This window comes from Bufo bufo, chromosome 6 (genome assembly GCF_905171765.1).
Source record: "Bufo bufo chromosome 6, aBufBuf1.1, whole genome shotgun sequence".
Lineage (NCBI taxonomy): Eukaryota > Metazoa > Chordata > Amphibia > Anura > Bufonidae > Bufo > Bufo bufo.
In genome coordinates this window covers 158190332-158206239 of record NC_053394.1, presented here as the reverse complement: position 1 = coordinate 158206239, position 15908 = coordinate 158190332, and the positions used below count along the sequence as shown (strand labels likewise).

At 41.7% G+C, this 15908-nt stretch overlaps 1 protein-coding gene across 1 annotated transcript; it reads right to left on the bottom strand.

The window, feature by feature from the left end:
- Positions 1-5429: 5429 nt before the first annotated feature.
- Positions 5430-15664, bottom strand: LOC121005400 (zinc finger protein OZF-like). Its single transcript, XM_040438139.1, has 7 exons — positions 15646-15664; positions 9913-10067; positions 9570-9761; positions 9376-9454; positions 9125-9258; positions 8930-9041; positions 5430-7019 (listed from the first exon to the last, which is right to left on the bottom strand). The coding sequence occupies exons 2-7, from the start codon at positions 10009-10011 to the stop codon at positions 6082-6084; spliced, it is 1554 nt and encodes a 517-aa protein (XP_040294073.1). The 5' UTR covers positions 10012-10067; positions 15646-15664; the 3' UTR covers positions 5430-6081.
- Positions 15665-15908: the final 244 nt, after the last annotated feature.

Here is a 15908-nt window from a genome sequence, read left to right as displayed (position 1 = left end):
AGCATAAGAAACCACACCACTGAGACAACTATGGGCACTCCAGAATACACAATAGTTTTTTTTTATGGAATCTGTGACAGAGGACCCTAATGGAGCCTCAGACACAGATGTGAATACAGCCTTACAGTTATACTGTGATGGATTCCAGTACTGGTAAATTAGAAATAACTGCACACACAGAATTTAAAACACAGATCAGGCTGAGCCCCACTGAAAATTTGCCATATACACTAGTGCCAACTACATGCAGCTTTTAACACCATTGGTACATTATTCCAGTTGAAGCTCAACAACATTGTGGCTGAGTTTTACACAATTAGTACACAAACCCGGAAGCCATAAACCAGTTTATAATTATTGAAGAAACTCTATTGAAGGCCTCTTTCACACGGGCGTTGCGGGAAAAGGTGCGGGTGCAAAACATTGTAATGCTGATTTTTCTCACGCGCGTGCAAAACGCATGTTTGGTACCCAAACCCGAACTTCTTCACAGAAGTTCGGGCTTGGGATCGGTGTTCTGTAGATTGTATTATTTTCCCTTATAACATGGTTATAAGGGAAAATAATAGCATTCTGAATACAGAATGCATAGTACAATAGCGCTGGAGGGGTTAAAAAAATGTAAATAATTTAACTCACCATAATCCACTTGATTGCGCAGCCCGGCTTCTCTTCTGTCTTCTTCTTTGCTGTGTGCAGGAAAAGGACCTGTGGTGACGTCACTCCGGTCATCACATGATCTTTTACCATGGTGATGGATCATGTGATGACCGGAGTGCCGTCACCACAGGTCCTTTTCCTGCACACAGCAAAGAAAAAGACAGAAGAGAAGCCGGGCTGCGCGATCAAGTGGATTAAGGGGAGTTAAATTTATTTTATTTTTTTAACCCCTCCAGCCCTATTGTACTATGCATTCTGTATTCAGAATGCTATTATTTTCCCTTATAACCATGTTATAAGGGAAAATAATAATGATCGGGTCTCCATCCCGATCGTCTCCTAGCAACCGTGCGTGAAAATCGCACCGCATCCGCACTTGCTTGCGGATGCTTGCGATTTTCACGCAGCCCCATTCACTTCTATGGGGCCTGCGTTGCGTGGAAAACGCACAATATAGAGCATGCTGTGATTTTCACGCAACGCACAAGTGATGCATGAAAATCACCGCTCGTGTGCACAGCCCCATAGAAATGAATGGGTCAGGATTCAGTGCGGGTGCAATGCGTTCACATCACACATTGCACCAGCGCGGAATACTCGCCCGTGTGAAAGGGGCCTAAAGCTGGATTTACACGGGCCGACTGAGCGGCCAATTGTCGGCTGCTCGTTCAGTAAGGGAGACCGCTACATTTACATGCAGCGATCTCCTTCACTGTATGAGGGATTGCTATTGCTGTTTAGACCCCACTATCTGCTGCCCAGAAGCCATGATCGGTGGTGCCTGCATGAACGACAGGGTAACCTGGCCAGATTGTCAACAACTATTCGTGGGAATGGGCCTTCCCAATAATGTGCCTGATTCTTGGGCCGTGTAAATGCACCTTAAACTGAAAGATAAAAAAAAAATAAAAAAGGTAAAATTTGCTCTCAGTTTTTCTCATTTGCAGTTTTTTTTTTTTTTTGCATGTTCCTACAGTCAGTCTTGTTTCCCTGCAAGCAAAAAAAAAACACAATGGTACATTTTCTGCTGGTCTCTTCCATTTTTGGGCTGGAGACAGGGCTTGACAATCTTTGTGTCCTCCTACTGCAGCTAGTCACAGCATTGTGAGGAGGAGGGGAGACAGGACATGGCTAATTTCCTGGGATACAGAGAAAGGATTTCTTGTTTTATAGTTCTGTTTTAATTGACAAAATAGGTTTAAAGCAGAAGAGGAGATTATGTGAGGAAATGCTGCATTTGTTTTAGTATCTTTTGTGAATTTTCTGTTTAGTGTTCCATCAGCATGTGAGGTAACCATGCCACTACACAAAGTGTAGCCATGCAGACCACTGCCCACCACTTTCTAGGAATCCTCACAGTTTAACCATAGCTACACCATTAAACTACAAAAGTACATGGGCAACTCTAGATGGGAATATACAGGATAAGATGACTTCTTGCAAAAGGCATCCTTCCCTACAATCATTTTGTTTAGCGCTAGCGAAAGATTAAGTCTCATGCATGCGCGGTGGGTTCTAACCCCAGGCTAGGATCACATGCCCAAAGTACGGCACGTGATCCCAAAGTGGTCACCACACGGGATCACAGCCCAACCCATATAACTCCTTTAAGCCCACATTTTATAAGCCATAGTGGGGAGACATCAAGTATCTGGTGGACCAACCCAGACAAGCCACTTGAATGGCCACCATGTCCAACTTAATGGGGGGGTCTATGGGGGGGGTCTGACACCTGGGACCCCCGCCGATCAGCTGTTTGGGAAGGCACCGGCACTCCTGTGAGCCTTCACTGTGCTTAACAAGCACAGCACCGTACACTGTATAGTGGGTATGCTTGGTATCACGCTCAGTGTGTTGTCACTGGCCTACGGAAAGCCGAGAGAAGGACCCCCACCGATTAGATACCGATGACTTCTCCAGAGGATAGCTCATCTTATCAGTATAAAAATCTTGGAAAACCCCTTTAACCTCCAGCTGTTTCCTTCTCTGCCGCTATGTTCCTTACCTCTGGTGTGTGTTTACAGGCTGCAGCTGTGACATAGCTTTAGATAGCACTTAACTTCAAAGGTATATAGCACAGAACCATTGAGGTCACTGATTGGTTTCAGTGGTCAAGTGAGACTGTCAACACTGCTGTCTATAAACATAGACTGGAGGTAGAAACCTTGGCAGGTAAGGAGGAGAGCCAGTAACTCATGAATACGAGGACTCACCAGCATGTGCTGTGTATTGTGCTACAGATATCTGCAAAATATTGGGGTCAATTCAAGTGACCCTGCATTTTGCCTTGGGTATCTGTTACCAGTTTACGTCCTTAGTTAGTACCTCTCATATAAACGAAATATAGTGCCCTATCTCTCCTTAATCAGCGTGAGGAGACTTATAGGCCATACATGCTCCTCTGGAATTCTGGGAGGAAAGGGATGCAAATGAGCTCTTAACAAGCTCTGGCTCCCAGAATTCCAGAGGAGCATGTATGGCCTAGAAGTCTCCTCACGCTGATTAAGGAGAGATAGTAGCCCCCCCCCCCTGGAGTTAAAGGGGTTGTCCCACAAAAAATATTCTACAGTTATCAAAACAGCAGTTGGATCTAAATACTTTTGTAATTGCATGTAATTAAAATTTGGGTTTTTTAAGGCTTACATGTATTGTTTTTGCACAGTAATGTCTCTGATTGGTTCATCTATCTCCTTTAGCTTTGGATAACTTTATAATATATTACTAATTTGTTGATTTTGTACAAATATGACCATACTTCTGTATTGTATTTGACTAAAAATATTTTAATAAAGATACAATTATAAAAAAAAAAAAAAAATTGGCATACAGTTTTTTTCCCACTTATTCCTTTGTTCTGCTCAGAGATGGCCGCACATGCTCAGTTTCATCCTTCAACTGCCTCCTGAGCTGTTATAGGGCCAGCATGGACACGCCCCCTGAGCTGCAACAGAAAAGACACTCCCCTTGAGCTGTCAGCTTGATATAAATCTAGCAGATCAATGAGATCTCTGTATCCATGTGGGGTCCAGGGCTGGTTCTACTTTGTTAGGAAGAGATTGTCATGTACTATGTGATTTTCATTGTTAACATTGTCATGGGATAACCCCTTATACACTGATGCTGGCCCGTTACAGTGGAATCCCAGCTTCAATCAAAGCTGGGCTTCCGCTATGGTCTGGGGTGGTGTATCAAAGCAGCCTGTGTCAGGTCTGTTTCATTTCCTGCTGCCCTGGCCAGGATTCATAGTTCCAGTGACAGGGACTTAACAGACAATACAGGCTGTGCTTATACAGCGCTCCGCCCCCTTATATCATGCGTAGAAATATGCATGAGATTTTATTGTAAAACATAAAATGGCATGTACAGTACAGGCATTACTGTGACCTCTGCACAGATGCATGTCTCCTTACAATGGAGATGATTACCCTCTTATAAAAAGTCAAGCACCTGCATTATTTAACCCCTTCAAGACCGAGACAGTTTTCTTGTGACATATTGTACTTCATGTTAGTGGTACATTTAAGTCAATATGTATTACCTTTATTTATTCAAAAAAAATCCCAAATTTACGGAAATGTTTAAAAAAATTCACCATTTTCTAAATTTGAATTTCTCCGCTTTTAAGACAGATAGTGATACCTCATAAAATAGTTATTATTTAACATTCCCCATATGTCTATTTATGTTGGCATCATTTTGTAAAAGTTATTTTATTTTTTTTAGGACATCAGAAGGCTTTGAATTTTAGAAGCAATTTTGACATTTTGAAAGAAAATTTTTAAACTCACTTTTTTAAGGACCAGTTCAGTTATGAAGTCACTTTGTGGGGCTTATGTAGTGGAAACCACCCATAAATGGCTCCATTTTTAGAATGTACTCCTCTCAAATTACTCAAAACTGATTTTACAAACTTTGTTAACCCTTTAAGTGCTCCATTAAAATTAAAGGAAAATGGTGAAATTCTCTTTAAAAGAGGTGACATTTCAAAATTTTACTTTTTTTTGCAGATTTTCTATTTTTATTCATTTTCCTGTATATCCATATGGATTTTGGACAGCATATTTCACTGGGATAATTCTGCCATGTCACATTTGATGCACCCTACAGTAGAAACTCCCAAAAAATGTAAACTACAGGATAAGATGTTATTGGTTTTTGCAGGAGATGACGTTTATATTGGTACCATTTTTGGGTACATATGATTTTTTTTATCATTCAATATTACACTTTTTTGGGGCAAGGTGATCAAAAAATAGCTATTTTGGCACAGTTTTTATTTTTTAACCCGCGTCCACCTTTGGGGGTAGATCATGTGATATTTTTATACAGCAGGTTGTTATGGACGCGGCAATACCCAATATGTCTACTTTTTTAAAATTCATTTCAGTTTTACACAATAAAAGCATTTTTTTTTTTAAAAAAATCATGTTTTAGTGTCTCCATTTTCTGAAAGCCATATTTTTTTTTATTTTTTGGGCGATTGTCTTATGTAGCGGCTCATTTTTTGTGGTATGAGGTGACTGTTTGATTGGTACTATTTTGGGGTACATATGTCTTTTTGATCGCTTTGTATTACACTTTCGTGATGTAAGGTGACAAAAAAATTGAATTTTTGGCACAGTTTTAATTTTTTTTACCTGAGGGGGTAGATCATGTGATATTTTGTAGAGCAGGTTGTTACTGACACGGCAATACCTAATGTTTTTTTTTTTTATCATACATTCTTTTATGGTGAAAGGAGTTTTTTTTTTTTTTTTTACTTTAAAGTTAAAATTAATTTTATTATTAAAAAACACATTTTTATTTTTGTACATTCTGTATTGCACTGAATTGAACTGTCAGCGTCTTACACAGTAAGACGCTGACAGGTGCCTAGGATACCCAGCCTTGGGGGCTGGATCTCCTGGGCTTCCATAGCTGACAGGCTCCGAAGCCTGTGTAAGACATCGGGGCTGCCATAACAACCATTGGCCCCCTATCACCGCAGCATGGGGGGCCGATGAAGTCAAGGGAGCCCCCTCCCTCTGTAATCTCTGCACGTGCCGCCGTCAGCGCTGACCGCGGTATGTGAAGGGTTAATCAGCAGATACAGCAGGGGTTTCCAGTCACCAACTGTAAGTGGAAATCTTGAAAATGATTAAAAAAAGAATGCACTTTACCTCAAAACTGGCGAATGCCTTTAAAATAATGGTAATGAAGTATATCTTCTTTTAAAGCAGAGACAGGAGCGTACCTCCACTACCTAATAAATAGGGGTGTCTCTCTGATATTTGCTACCCATTTCAGTATTATCAAAACATTATAAGCACTACAGGGTCCAAACACGGAGTAGACTCAGAAGCCTTAGGTCCTGATGTGACCATGAAGACAGGATTGCAAAGCAACTCCACACAGTTCTTCAAAATGTTCATACCTATTATCTTAAGATTTATCTTCATTCTTTGAATCAAAGTTTAAAATAGGGGTATGGGAGATCAAGGTTTTTTCTACTGCAGCCTGTGACTTCGCACTGAACTGAGAGTGAATAACTTGATGTTTTACAAAGTTTGATCTGTGGGTAAAACATCTTCCACATTGTGAACATGAATATGGCTTCTCCCCTGTGTGAATTCTCTCATGTTCAATAAGATCTGGTTTCTGGGTAAATCGCTTTGCACACACTGAACATGCATACGGCTTCTCTCCTGAGTGGATTCGAAGATGTTTCACAAGATCTGACTTCTGGGTAAAGCCTTTCTCACATACTAAGCACATAAATGGCTTCTCTCCCGTATGAAATCTCTGATGAATAATTAGAGCTGAATTCTTAGTAAATGATTTGCCACATTGGGAACACGAAAAAAGGTTCTCTCCTGTGTGAATCCTCTGATGTTCAGCGAGGCCTCCTTTCTGGGTAAAACTTTTCCCACAATATGAACACGAAAACGGTCTCTCATTTCTATGAATTTTTTGATGTTCTACAAGCCCTGTATTCTGGCTAAAACGCTTCCCACATTCTGTACAAGAAAATGGCTTCTCTGCTGTGTGAGTCCTCTGATGTTTCACAAGGGCTGATTTTTTGATAAAGCATTTCCCACATACTACACATGGATACGGCTTTTCCCCCGTGTGAATTCTCTGATGTTCAACAAGATCCGATTTCTGAAAAAATGATTTCCCACAATCTAAACACTGAAATGGCCTTTCATCTCTGTGTATTCTCTTATGTCTCTCAAGGTTTCCCTTAAGTGTAAAACAGTCCCCACATTCAGAACATATGAACGGCTTCTCCCCAGTGTGGGTTTTTTGATGTTCAACAAGGTGCGATTTCCGAGTAAAAGATTTGCAGCAAAGCTCACATGTATATCTCCTTACCGATTCTGAGGATAAAAACAAAACAGGGATTCAGAAAACAAAAACAATCATAATGTATGTGGGAGAAGTCTGAAGCTTACTGAACACTCATTTAGGCTTAATTCACACAGTCAGTGATTTTCATCAATGTAGCCTCCACCTCTGGTCTTGGCTTACAATCACTGATGGAACTCACTGACGTGTGAAGGTTTAGTAGGTTTAGTACATCAATATGAAAGAGGATGAAGCCACCATGAAGTAGCATGTTAAAGGGGTTGTCCTGCCATATACTAAAGGGGTAATTTCCCTATACTACAAATGCCTTGTAGTGGAATTTCTCAAAAAGTAGCACTTTCTTCAAGGAGAAGAGGGAAAAAGACCTGGGAGCCTATAGACAATGATAAATAGAGGAGATGCTTCAGTTTATGAGATTTAGTATTGAGTGCCTCAGATCTACCTAGTGCATAGAATATATAAAACTCCATTATTGCTGCATAAAATGGGATCTAAAACTGACTCACTGTGATAGATGTGGGGCATCTGGTGCTGACTTTATCCATTTCATGTGGTCATGTCCTAGACTACAGAGTTTTGGGAGAGAAGTTGTTAACTTTATTAGGTCAGTGTATGATTGTACCATCCCTTTTGACCCACTTATTTGTGTTCTAGGATATACTTCTGAACGGCTTGTATGAAAGAGTCATAGACTGGCCCTTTTTATGTAACTCATAAACTGATCACTTTCCATTGGAAAGACACAGTGCCACTTGTATTATCAAAGCTTACTGCTAAAGTCGAAATGGCTTTAAGATGGGAGAAATTTGTCTTTCAGAAACCAGGAGCAATACAAAAATTCAAGGTTTTGTGGTCTTGGTAGGATGCTCCAGGTCTCGCTCTGTGTACCCTTCTTATAAGGGTACATTCACACGACCGTGTGTAATCCTTTCCGATTTGCGGTCCGCAAATAACGGAACCGTGTGTCCGCATTTTGCAGACAAATGACTTCTGTACGTCTTCCGTTTTTTTTTTACGGTCCGCAAAAAATGGAAGAAAAAAAAAAAAAGAAAAAAAAAATGAATTATGGCCTTCAAAAATACGGAATTTCATCTGCAATTTGCGGATCCATTGACTTGAATGGTGCTGCGGACCGATCTGTACGGACAATAGTAGGACATGCTTCATATTTTTGCGGAATAGAAATGCGGACAACATACTGAATGTTGTCCACACATTTTATTAACCCATAGGAATGAATGGGCCTGCTTCTATTCCGCAAAATGCGGAACGGATGCGGATTGTACGCGGAAAAAATAATACGGTCGTGTGAATGTACCCCAAGTTGGATCCTGTGAACTCATCCCTTGATGAGCTGAGGCCTGGAATGTTTTTAATTGATCACTCTTCCTTCCTATTTCTATATGTCCTATTTATGTAGTACATTGAGCTGTAACTGTTGGTAGGGATTAGTAGAATGTGAACCTTCTTACTTATTGATCATATGAGAAATGGGTCTGACTGGAACTGTTGGTGGGTCACTGTATTTGTCTTGTGAAGACGCTATAAGCCACCTTCATGCAAACTATCTTCCGGATTGGACTTTTCCCAGTATAAACTCCTTCTCTTCTCCCTGGCTGGAGCTGTTCAACTGAGACATTTCCAATATATGTGGACTATACTCAAGCAAAGTGGATGAGGTTGGAAAGTGTGATAGGATAGGAAAGCTGAAGGGAGGGGTGTTTCTTTATGTTCCCTATCTTTCAAAAAGTTTCAATAAACACTATCTGATTAAAAAAAATGTAGGCGATTGCAAAGAGAAGGACAAGATGCAGTAAAAATTGACCACATTACCTAAGTCAAGACAACATGAATGACCCATCACAGCGAAGAATTGCCTGTTCTACTCAGTAGCTACCACATCTCATGTACACCATCTTACCCGATATGTCAGGTGCAGGAATTTTCCCCTCATTCTCCTCCTGATAATCATTCACGACATACATCTGCTCTTCCTCCGCGTCATCAACATTAATAAAATAAATGTTATCAACCTGAAAGCAAAATAATATTTCCAGATTTATTTTATTTTCAAATCAAATTATCCAGATCTACACATATTATCTACAGAACATACAGAGCAGATCTTGGTTTTTTTTAAAACCTCAGCTTCCTCTTCCTGGTTGTCATCTGGGTCATTTTCCCCTGGACAATCCTGGGAATAATGGGGACTGGGACATCTTTCTGGTGTATTTTTATTACTGGATCCATCTGCAGAAAATGTACACAGTGACTAATATTCTTTAAATATGTTATTCAGACGATGAGTATCTACGGTAGTACCTGCAAAGCTACTTTCTCCTATAATATATGAAATGCTCCTTGTACCTGGTGATGTGGGATCCTGGTGGTCCTCCATGATGACCTGATGAGACACATCATTGTGTCCTTCAAAATATTCTTCTCCCTGCAGAAAATGTTTTATGCATGGAATGTAATGGACAGTGTACCCTTACACGAAGCTGGCATTCCCAAGGTTACAGTCATCATCCAGATGCTAACCCCCCAAAACGACTGATTACCTCCCCAGTAAGGAGCTCAATGATCTTGTTGGTAAGTTCCAGGAGCTTCTGCTCATTTTCTTTGTCATGTATTATCGAGTGAGATGGTGACAGCTTGATGGGAATCTGGACTTTGCTGTATCCTTCTGAGTCATCAGTAGGACTACTGGGGTTCACACGTTCACCAGATGTCTTCTTAACTATGGTGTAATCCTACGTAAGACATCAAAATATCTTGTTATATATTAACAGGATCACTCAACTCTTTCCAATTTTGCATGGCAAATTCAGATTCTCTCACTTCTCTAGTCATTTTCCTGTTTTGATAGGCATGTCATGTGACTTACATCCCAGAATCCCTCACCTCTCCGGTCAGCAGGTAGATGATCTCCAGGGTGAAGTTTAATATTTTGTTGTTCTTGTCCTTATCCATCCTTGATGGGTCCGTTGGGGAAAGTACCATTGTCTTGCAGAACTTAAGAGGAGGCTTTGACCGGGAGGATCCAGTACTGAAAGCACCTGAATGGGGAAGAGGACATCTCAAAGAGTGAGTAATGACTTTTCATCCTGCAGCTGAAGAATTTAATTGTCTGTATACAACTAAATAGAAGTAACACAAGGGAGAGATGTCTCTCCAAAGCAGTTAGGAAATTAATCTATAGTGTATCCAATATTAAGAGAATTGTACTATTAAAAAAATCCCTAGTATAGTCATAATAGTGCAATCGCTGGAGAGATACACTTCAAACAGCTTCCTTTAAGTCCACCAGGAAACAATGGACTACTGCACAACAAGGCACGGCTGTACTATACTGTTAGTGGCCAAGTAATGATTCCACACAAGCCAAAATAGATAGGGGCTAAAGTTACATTTCTAGAAACATTAGCTTTAGGGCCCCTGGACTTTGTACAATTCTTCTCTACTAACATTTTCTTACATCTCAAGATTCACTTGTAGACTTGAAGACTACCCGACTGCTTCCGTAGATCCTACTGCCTTGGACCTCTGCATCCAGGAGGTCGATGAGCTGTCCTAGAGATATGTGGGGCTCCAGCATCTATCAGACATTTACGTTTGAGATGGGAATACACCTTTATGTGGCAGAGCTCAAGTACCAAACAAAGCCGCATGTATATAAGCCTGTGACCACCACAGTGTATTAGTTCTGCTGACAGTGATAGCCTCAGTGGCCAGATAAGCACCAATCATCACTCTTTCTGCCTAGTCATCAGTTTATAAGACCTATAAGGGGTTTCCAGACTGCACATCTATGGTACAAATGTAAAAGGGCACTGGAGATGTGGCCAGGTCATGAAAAATGGGTGTTATCTATCTACAATATAAAGCTGAAGACCTGCTGCAAAATCTGGCATGGTACGTGTATGCATATACACTACTCACAAAAATTTAGGGATATTTGGCTTTCGGGTGACATTTATGAAAAATGTAAAACGTTCACGCTACAGTGGCTACAGTGATATTATATCATGAAAGTAGGGCATTTAACCCCTTAGGGACCCATGACATATCGGTACGGCATGGTTCCCGAGTCCTTAAGGACCCATGACGTACCGGTACGTCATGTGTTGTTCCGATCACAGCCGCCCGGCGAGGGGTGATCGGAACAAGGTGCCTGCTCAAATCATTGAGCAGGCACCTCGGCTAAATGCGCGGGGAGGTCCTTCATCTCATCCTGCAAAAATCATACCCTACCCAAGGTAATTGCCCAAAAACTGAAAAAATTTGGGCTCTCAGACTATGGAAACACTAAAACATGTTTTTTTTTTGCTTCAAAAGTGAAATCATTGTGTAAAACTTACATAAATAAATAAAAAGTATACATATTAGGTATCGCCGCGTCCGTATCGACCGGCTCTATAAAAATATCACATGATCTAACCTGTCAGATGAATGTTGTAAACAACAAAATAAAAACGGTGCCAAAACAGCTATTTCTTGTTATCTTGCCTCACAAAAAGTGTAATATAGAGCAACCAAAAATCATATGTACCCTAAACTAGTACCAACAATACTGCCACCCTATCCTGTAGTTTCTAAAATGGGGCCATTTTTTTGGAGTTTCTACTCTAGGGGTGCATCAGGGGGGCTTCAAATGGGACATGGTGTCAAAAAAAACAGTCCAGCAAAATCTGCCTTCCAAAAACCGTATGGCATTCCTTTCCTTCTGCGCCCTGCCGTGTGCCCGTACAGCTGTTTACGACCACATATGGGGTGTTTCTGTAAACTACAGAATCAGGGCCATAAATATTGAGTTTTGTTTGGCTGTTAACCCTTGCTTTGTAAAAGTAAAAAAAATATTAAAATAGAAAATCTGCCAAAAAAGTGAAATTTTGAAATTGTATCTCTATTTTCCATTAATTCTTGTGAAACACCTAAAGGGTTAACAAAGTTAGTAAAAATCAGTTTTGAATACCCTGAGGGGTGTAGTTTATAGAATGGGGTCATTTTTGCGTGGTTTCTATTATGTAAGCCTCGCAAAGTGACTTCAGACCTGAACTGGTCCCTAAAAATTGGGTTTTTGAAAATTTCTGAAAAATTTCAAGATTTGCTTTTAACTTCTAAGGCCTTGTTCACATCAGCGTTCAGCCTTTCCGTTCTCCTGCTCCGTTATAGGAGCAGGAAAACGGAAAGGACGGATTCGGCTCATAACTGAGCCGAACGGAGCCTACGGACCTCATAGACCCCCATAGACTATAATGGGGTCCGTTAGGTTTCCGCTCAGAAGATGATTTTGGAGCGGAGACAAAAGTCCTGCATGCAGGACTTTTGTCTCCGCTCCAAAATCATCTTCTGAGCGGAAACCTAACGGACCCCATTATAGTCTATGGGGGTCTATGAGGTCCGTAGGCTCCGTTCGGCTCAGTTATGAGCCGAATCCGTCCTTTCCGTTTTCCTGCTCCTATAACGGAGCAGGAGAACGGAAAGGCTGAACGCTGATGTGAACAAGGCCTAAGCCTTGTAACATCCCCAAAAAATAAAATATCATTCCCAAAATGATCCAAACATGAAGTAAACATATGGGGAATGTAAAGTAATAACTATTTTTGGAGGTATTACTATGTATTATAGAAGTAGAGAAATTGAAACTTGGAAATTTGCAATTTTTAAAATTATTTGGTAAATTTGGTATTTTTTTTATAAATAAAAATGCATTTTTTTTTTACTTCATTTTACCAGTGTCATGAAGTACAATATGTGACGAAAAAACAATCTCAGAACGGCCTGGATAAGTCAAAGCGTTTTAAAGTTATCAGCACTTAGTGACACTGGTCAGATTTGCAAAAAATGGCCAAGTCCAGAAGGTGAAATAGGGCCGAGTCCTTAAGGGGTTAAGTAGAATCATGCAATGGCGATTTCCTCATCGCAAACAATTTATTGAAACAAAAGCAGACAACACCCCCACAAAAAATGTCAATGTCTCAATAACTTGTTATGTGGCCTTGAGCATTAATTACAGCTTGACAACGACTTATCATGCTGTTCACAAGTTGACTTATTGTCTGCTGAGGCATGGCATCCCACTCTTCTTGAAGTTACGAGCCTCTACAGCTGATCCCATAGGTTTTTAATGGGATTCAGGTCTGGAGAAAGTGTAGGCCACTCCATTTGAGGTACTCCAGTCTCCAGCAGCCGTTCCCTAATGATGCGACCTCGATGAGATGAAATTAGGCCTGTGTTGTTCATGCAGAGGCACAATGACTGGATTAATGATGTTATTCAAGCAGTATGGGCTTGTCACTGTACCATTCACAAAGTGTAGGGCAGTTCTGTATTGACTAGACACACCTGCCCACCACCACCAAAGGCAAACAGTGGCTGATGCAGAACGCTCTCCTTGACGTCTCCAACATCATTGATGGCCATCATTTCTGCTCAGCGTGAATCAACTTTCATCAGTGAACAGCAGGCGATGATGCCTTTGAACAGGTATACTTGCAGGCCAGCTACCATGCAGACCATTATGATGTTAACAGTTTCGAATGGTCTGATGAGAAACTTAGGTGCCGCTCACCTCCCTTAAATGTGCCTGGAGTTGTATGGCATTCGTTATCCGGTTCTGCAGGGCATTGTCTACAATGAAGCGTTCATCAGTGTGAGATGTGGACAAAGGACGTCCATTTCTCTGCCTTTCTGTGACTCTTCCAGTCTCTCTGTGTCCCTGTCGCAACCTGCTGATGACACTCTGTGGCCACTTCCATATGAGAACATCCTGCTTGAAGCCTCAAAATATCAAGGTGCATAGGTAAAAATGAATAGTTCTGGCTCTGGAAATGCGGTGAAATGGAAAAACTATTTTTTATCCATGAGATGTGCTGATGGGCGGGCTTTAGCGCTACCCTAGCTGTTTTACAGGCTAGGTCAGCGCTAAAGCCTGCCTATTAGAGCTGGTGACGTCACCGGGCTCACTGCTGGGCAGAAGCCTCCGCCTAGCAGTCCTTATGGAGAGCCCGGTACGTCACCGGAACTTCAGAAAATGCCTTTGCCCTGTGCGATCCAGTGCAGGACAAAGGAGAGCATCGGAGCATGAAATGTCTGGGTGAAATTGTGGGTATGTCCGGGTTCAGCTCTGAACCCGGACAACCCCTTAAAAGTTGTCCGACATTGGAGCCAAAAATCAGCTACTTGGGATATGTAGTATTACACAATCCCCACTCAACCCGATCAATAAACCCGTAATACATGATAAAATACACCCGCACAAGATTCTCTATGTTCGGTGGGCACCATCTGTTGAACAAGTTAGGCTAGGCTACACGGCGACATGAGTCGGATGACAAAAAGGGTACAACTACATTGCGACATGTGTCGAGTGACAGTCAATGGTGTCGCACTGCGACACGCTGCAATGTGACAGTTGCTAAAAAATCCAACTTAGTTGGATTTTTTGCGACTGCCGTGTCGCAGTGCGACACCATAGACTGTCACGCTGCGGTAGGAAATTGTATAGAAAAAGGAAAAGTAACCATTACTTAGGCTGGTTTCACACGTGCTGTATAGTTGCTGGATATTACGGCAATGCTCGTCCACCCTATTGACTATAATCTGGTCTGGCGGAGACCTGGCCGAATCCTGGCATATTCGTCGGGTAGCAGCCAGATATCAGCTGGATCCCATTACAGTCAATGGGGCCGGTGGGCATTGCGGTAACCTGCAGCAATGATGTCACGTACAATTTACATAACTGCTGCAGCCGATCACTGGCCTCAGCGGTTGCATGCCAAACAAGCCAGCGGGACCGTTCAGGACAGAGATTTGTCGCAGCAGACATATCAGTGATGCACATGGCATCATCATGGCAGGATCAGTGTGGATTCAACAGTGGGATGAATGCAGAAGGAATGGTAATTATATGTTTACAGTGTTTGCTGCCCTTGCACCAATTATGGAAGATTCTGGAAACCACTATTTCAATAATAATGACATATTCTCAGGATAGGCCATCAGTATTTGATGGTTGGGGGTCCGACACCCGGGACCTCCACTGATCAGCTGTTTGAGAAGGCATTCCTATAAGCATATCACAGCTCACCAAGCTTAGAGTCATACATTGTCTATTGGCTGCGCTTGGTATCACGCTCAGTCCCATTCACTTCAATGCGGCTGAGTGAGAAAGCAAGCACAGCTACTATACAATGTATGGCACTGTGCTTGGAAAGCACGGAGAAGGCTGTGGCACTCACAGCAGTGCCAGTGACTATTCAAACAGCGGCTCAGCGGGGGTCCCGGGTGTCGGATTCCCACCAATTAGATACCCATGACCTGTCCTGAGGATAGTTCATCAGTGGGGGATGAGCGACTCGACTTCAGATGAAACATCCAAAGTCAATTCGCATAAAACTTTGTTTTAATACTGTACGGAGCGAGCCCTTCGTACAGTATTAGAATGTATTGGCTCCGATGAGCCAAAGCTTTTACTTCGTGAAGTCTCGCAAGTATTAAAATCCCGGAACCCCCTTTAATTCCAAGGATAGTACTAGAAGATACCCATACATAACATAGTGCAGACTTTCAATGGCTGCCTCCAGACACAACTAAAGAAACATCTTAGAAATCACTATGAATTTGCTTGATCACCTAAAGGTCTTAAAGGGATTGTCCAAATGTCCAGGATTAGAAAAACATGGCACTTTCTTACAAAAAAAACCCACTTCTGCCCATGGTTTCTTGCACATCCCCCCTTAAACCAAGGCAATAAGCCCCGTCCCCAGGAGAACCCTGGAAGACACCACCCTATAACCTATCCGCCATATCTAATACATAAAACCCGATAGCCATAGGCATATAAGCCAATACATACGCCAAACAGACCCCTCTCTCTTCTCTTAACACCCGACTGT

What these genes read in the sequence shown, in the direction of transcription:
- LOC121005400 (XM_040438139.1), bottom strand. Translation starts at nt 10,011, where the DNA reads ATGGTACTTTCCCCAACGGACCCATCAAGGATGGATAAGGACAAGAAC. An exon ending in TCTACCTGCTGACCGGAGAG is followed by an intron (nt 9,762 to 9,912) that starts GTGAGGGATTCT and finishes TGTCTTACGTAG; the next exon opens with GATTACACCATAGTTAAGAA. An exon ending in AAAAAACCAAGATCTGCTCT is followed by an intron (nt 9,042 to 9,124) that starts GTATGTTCTGTA and finishes TTTTGCTTTCAG; the next exon opens with GTTGATAACATTTATTTTAT.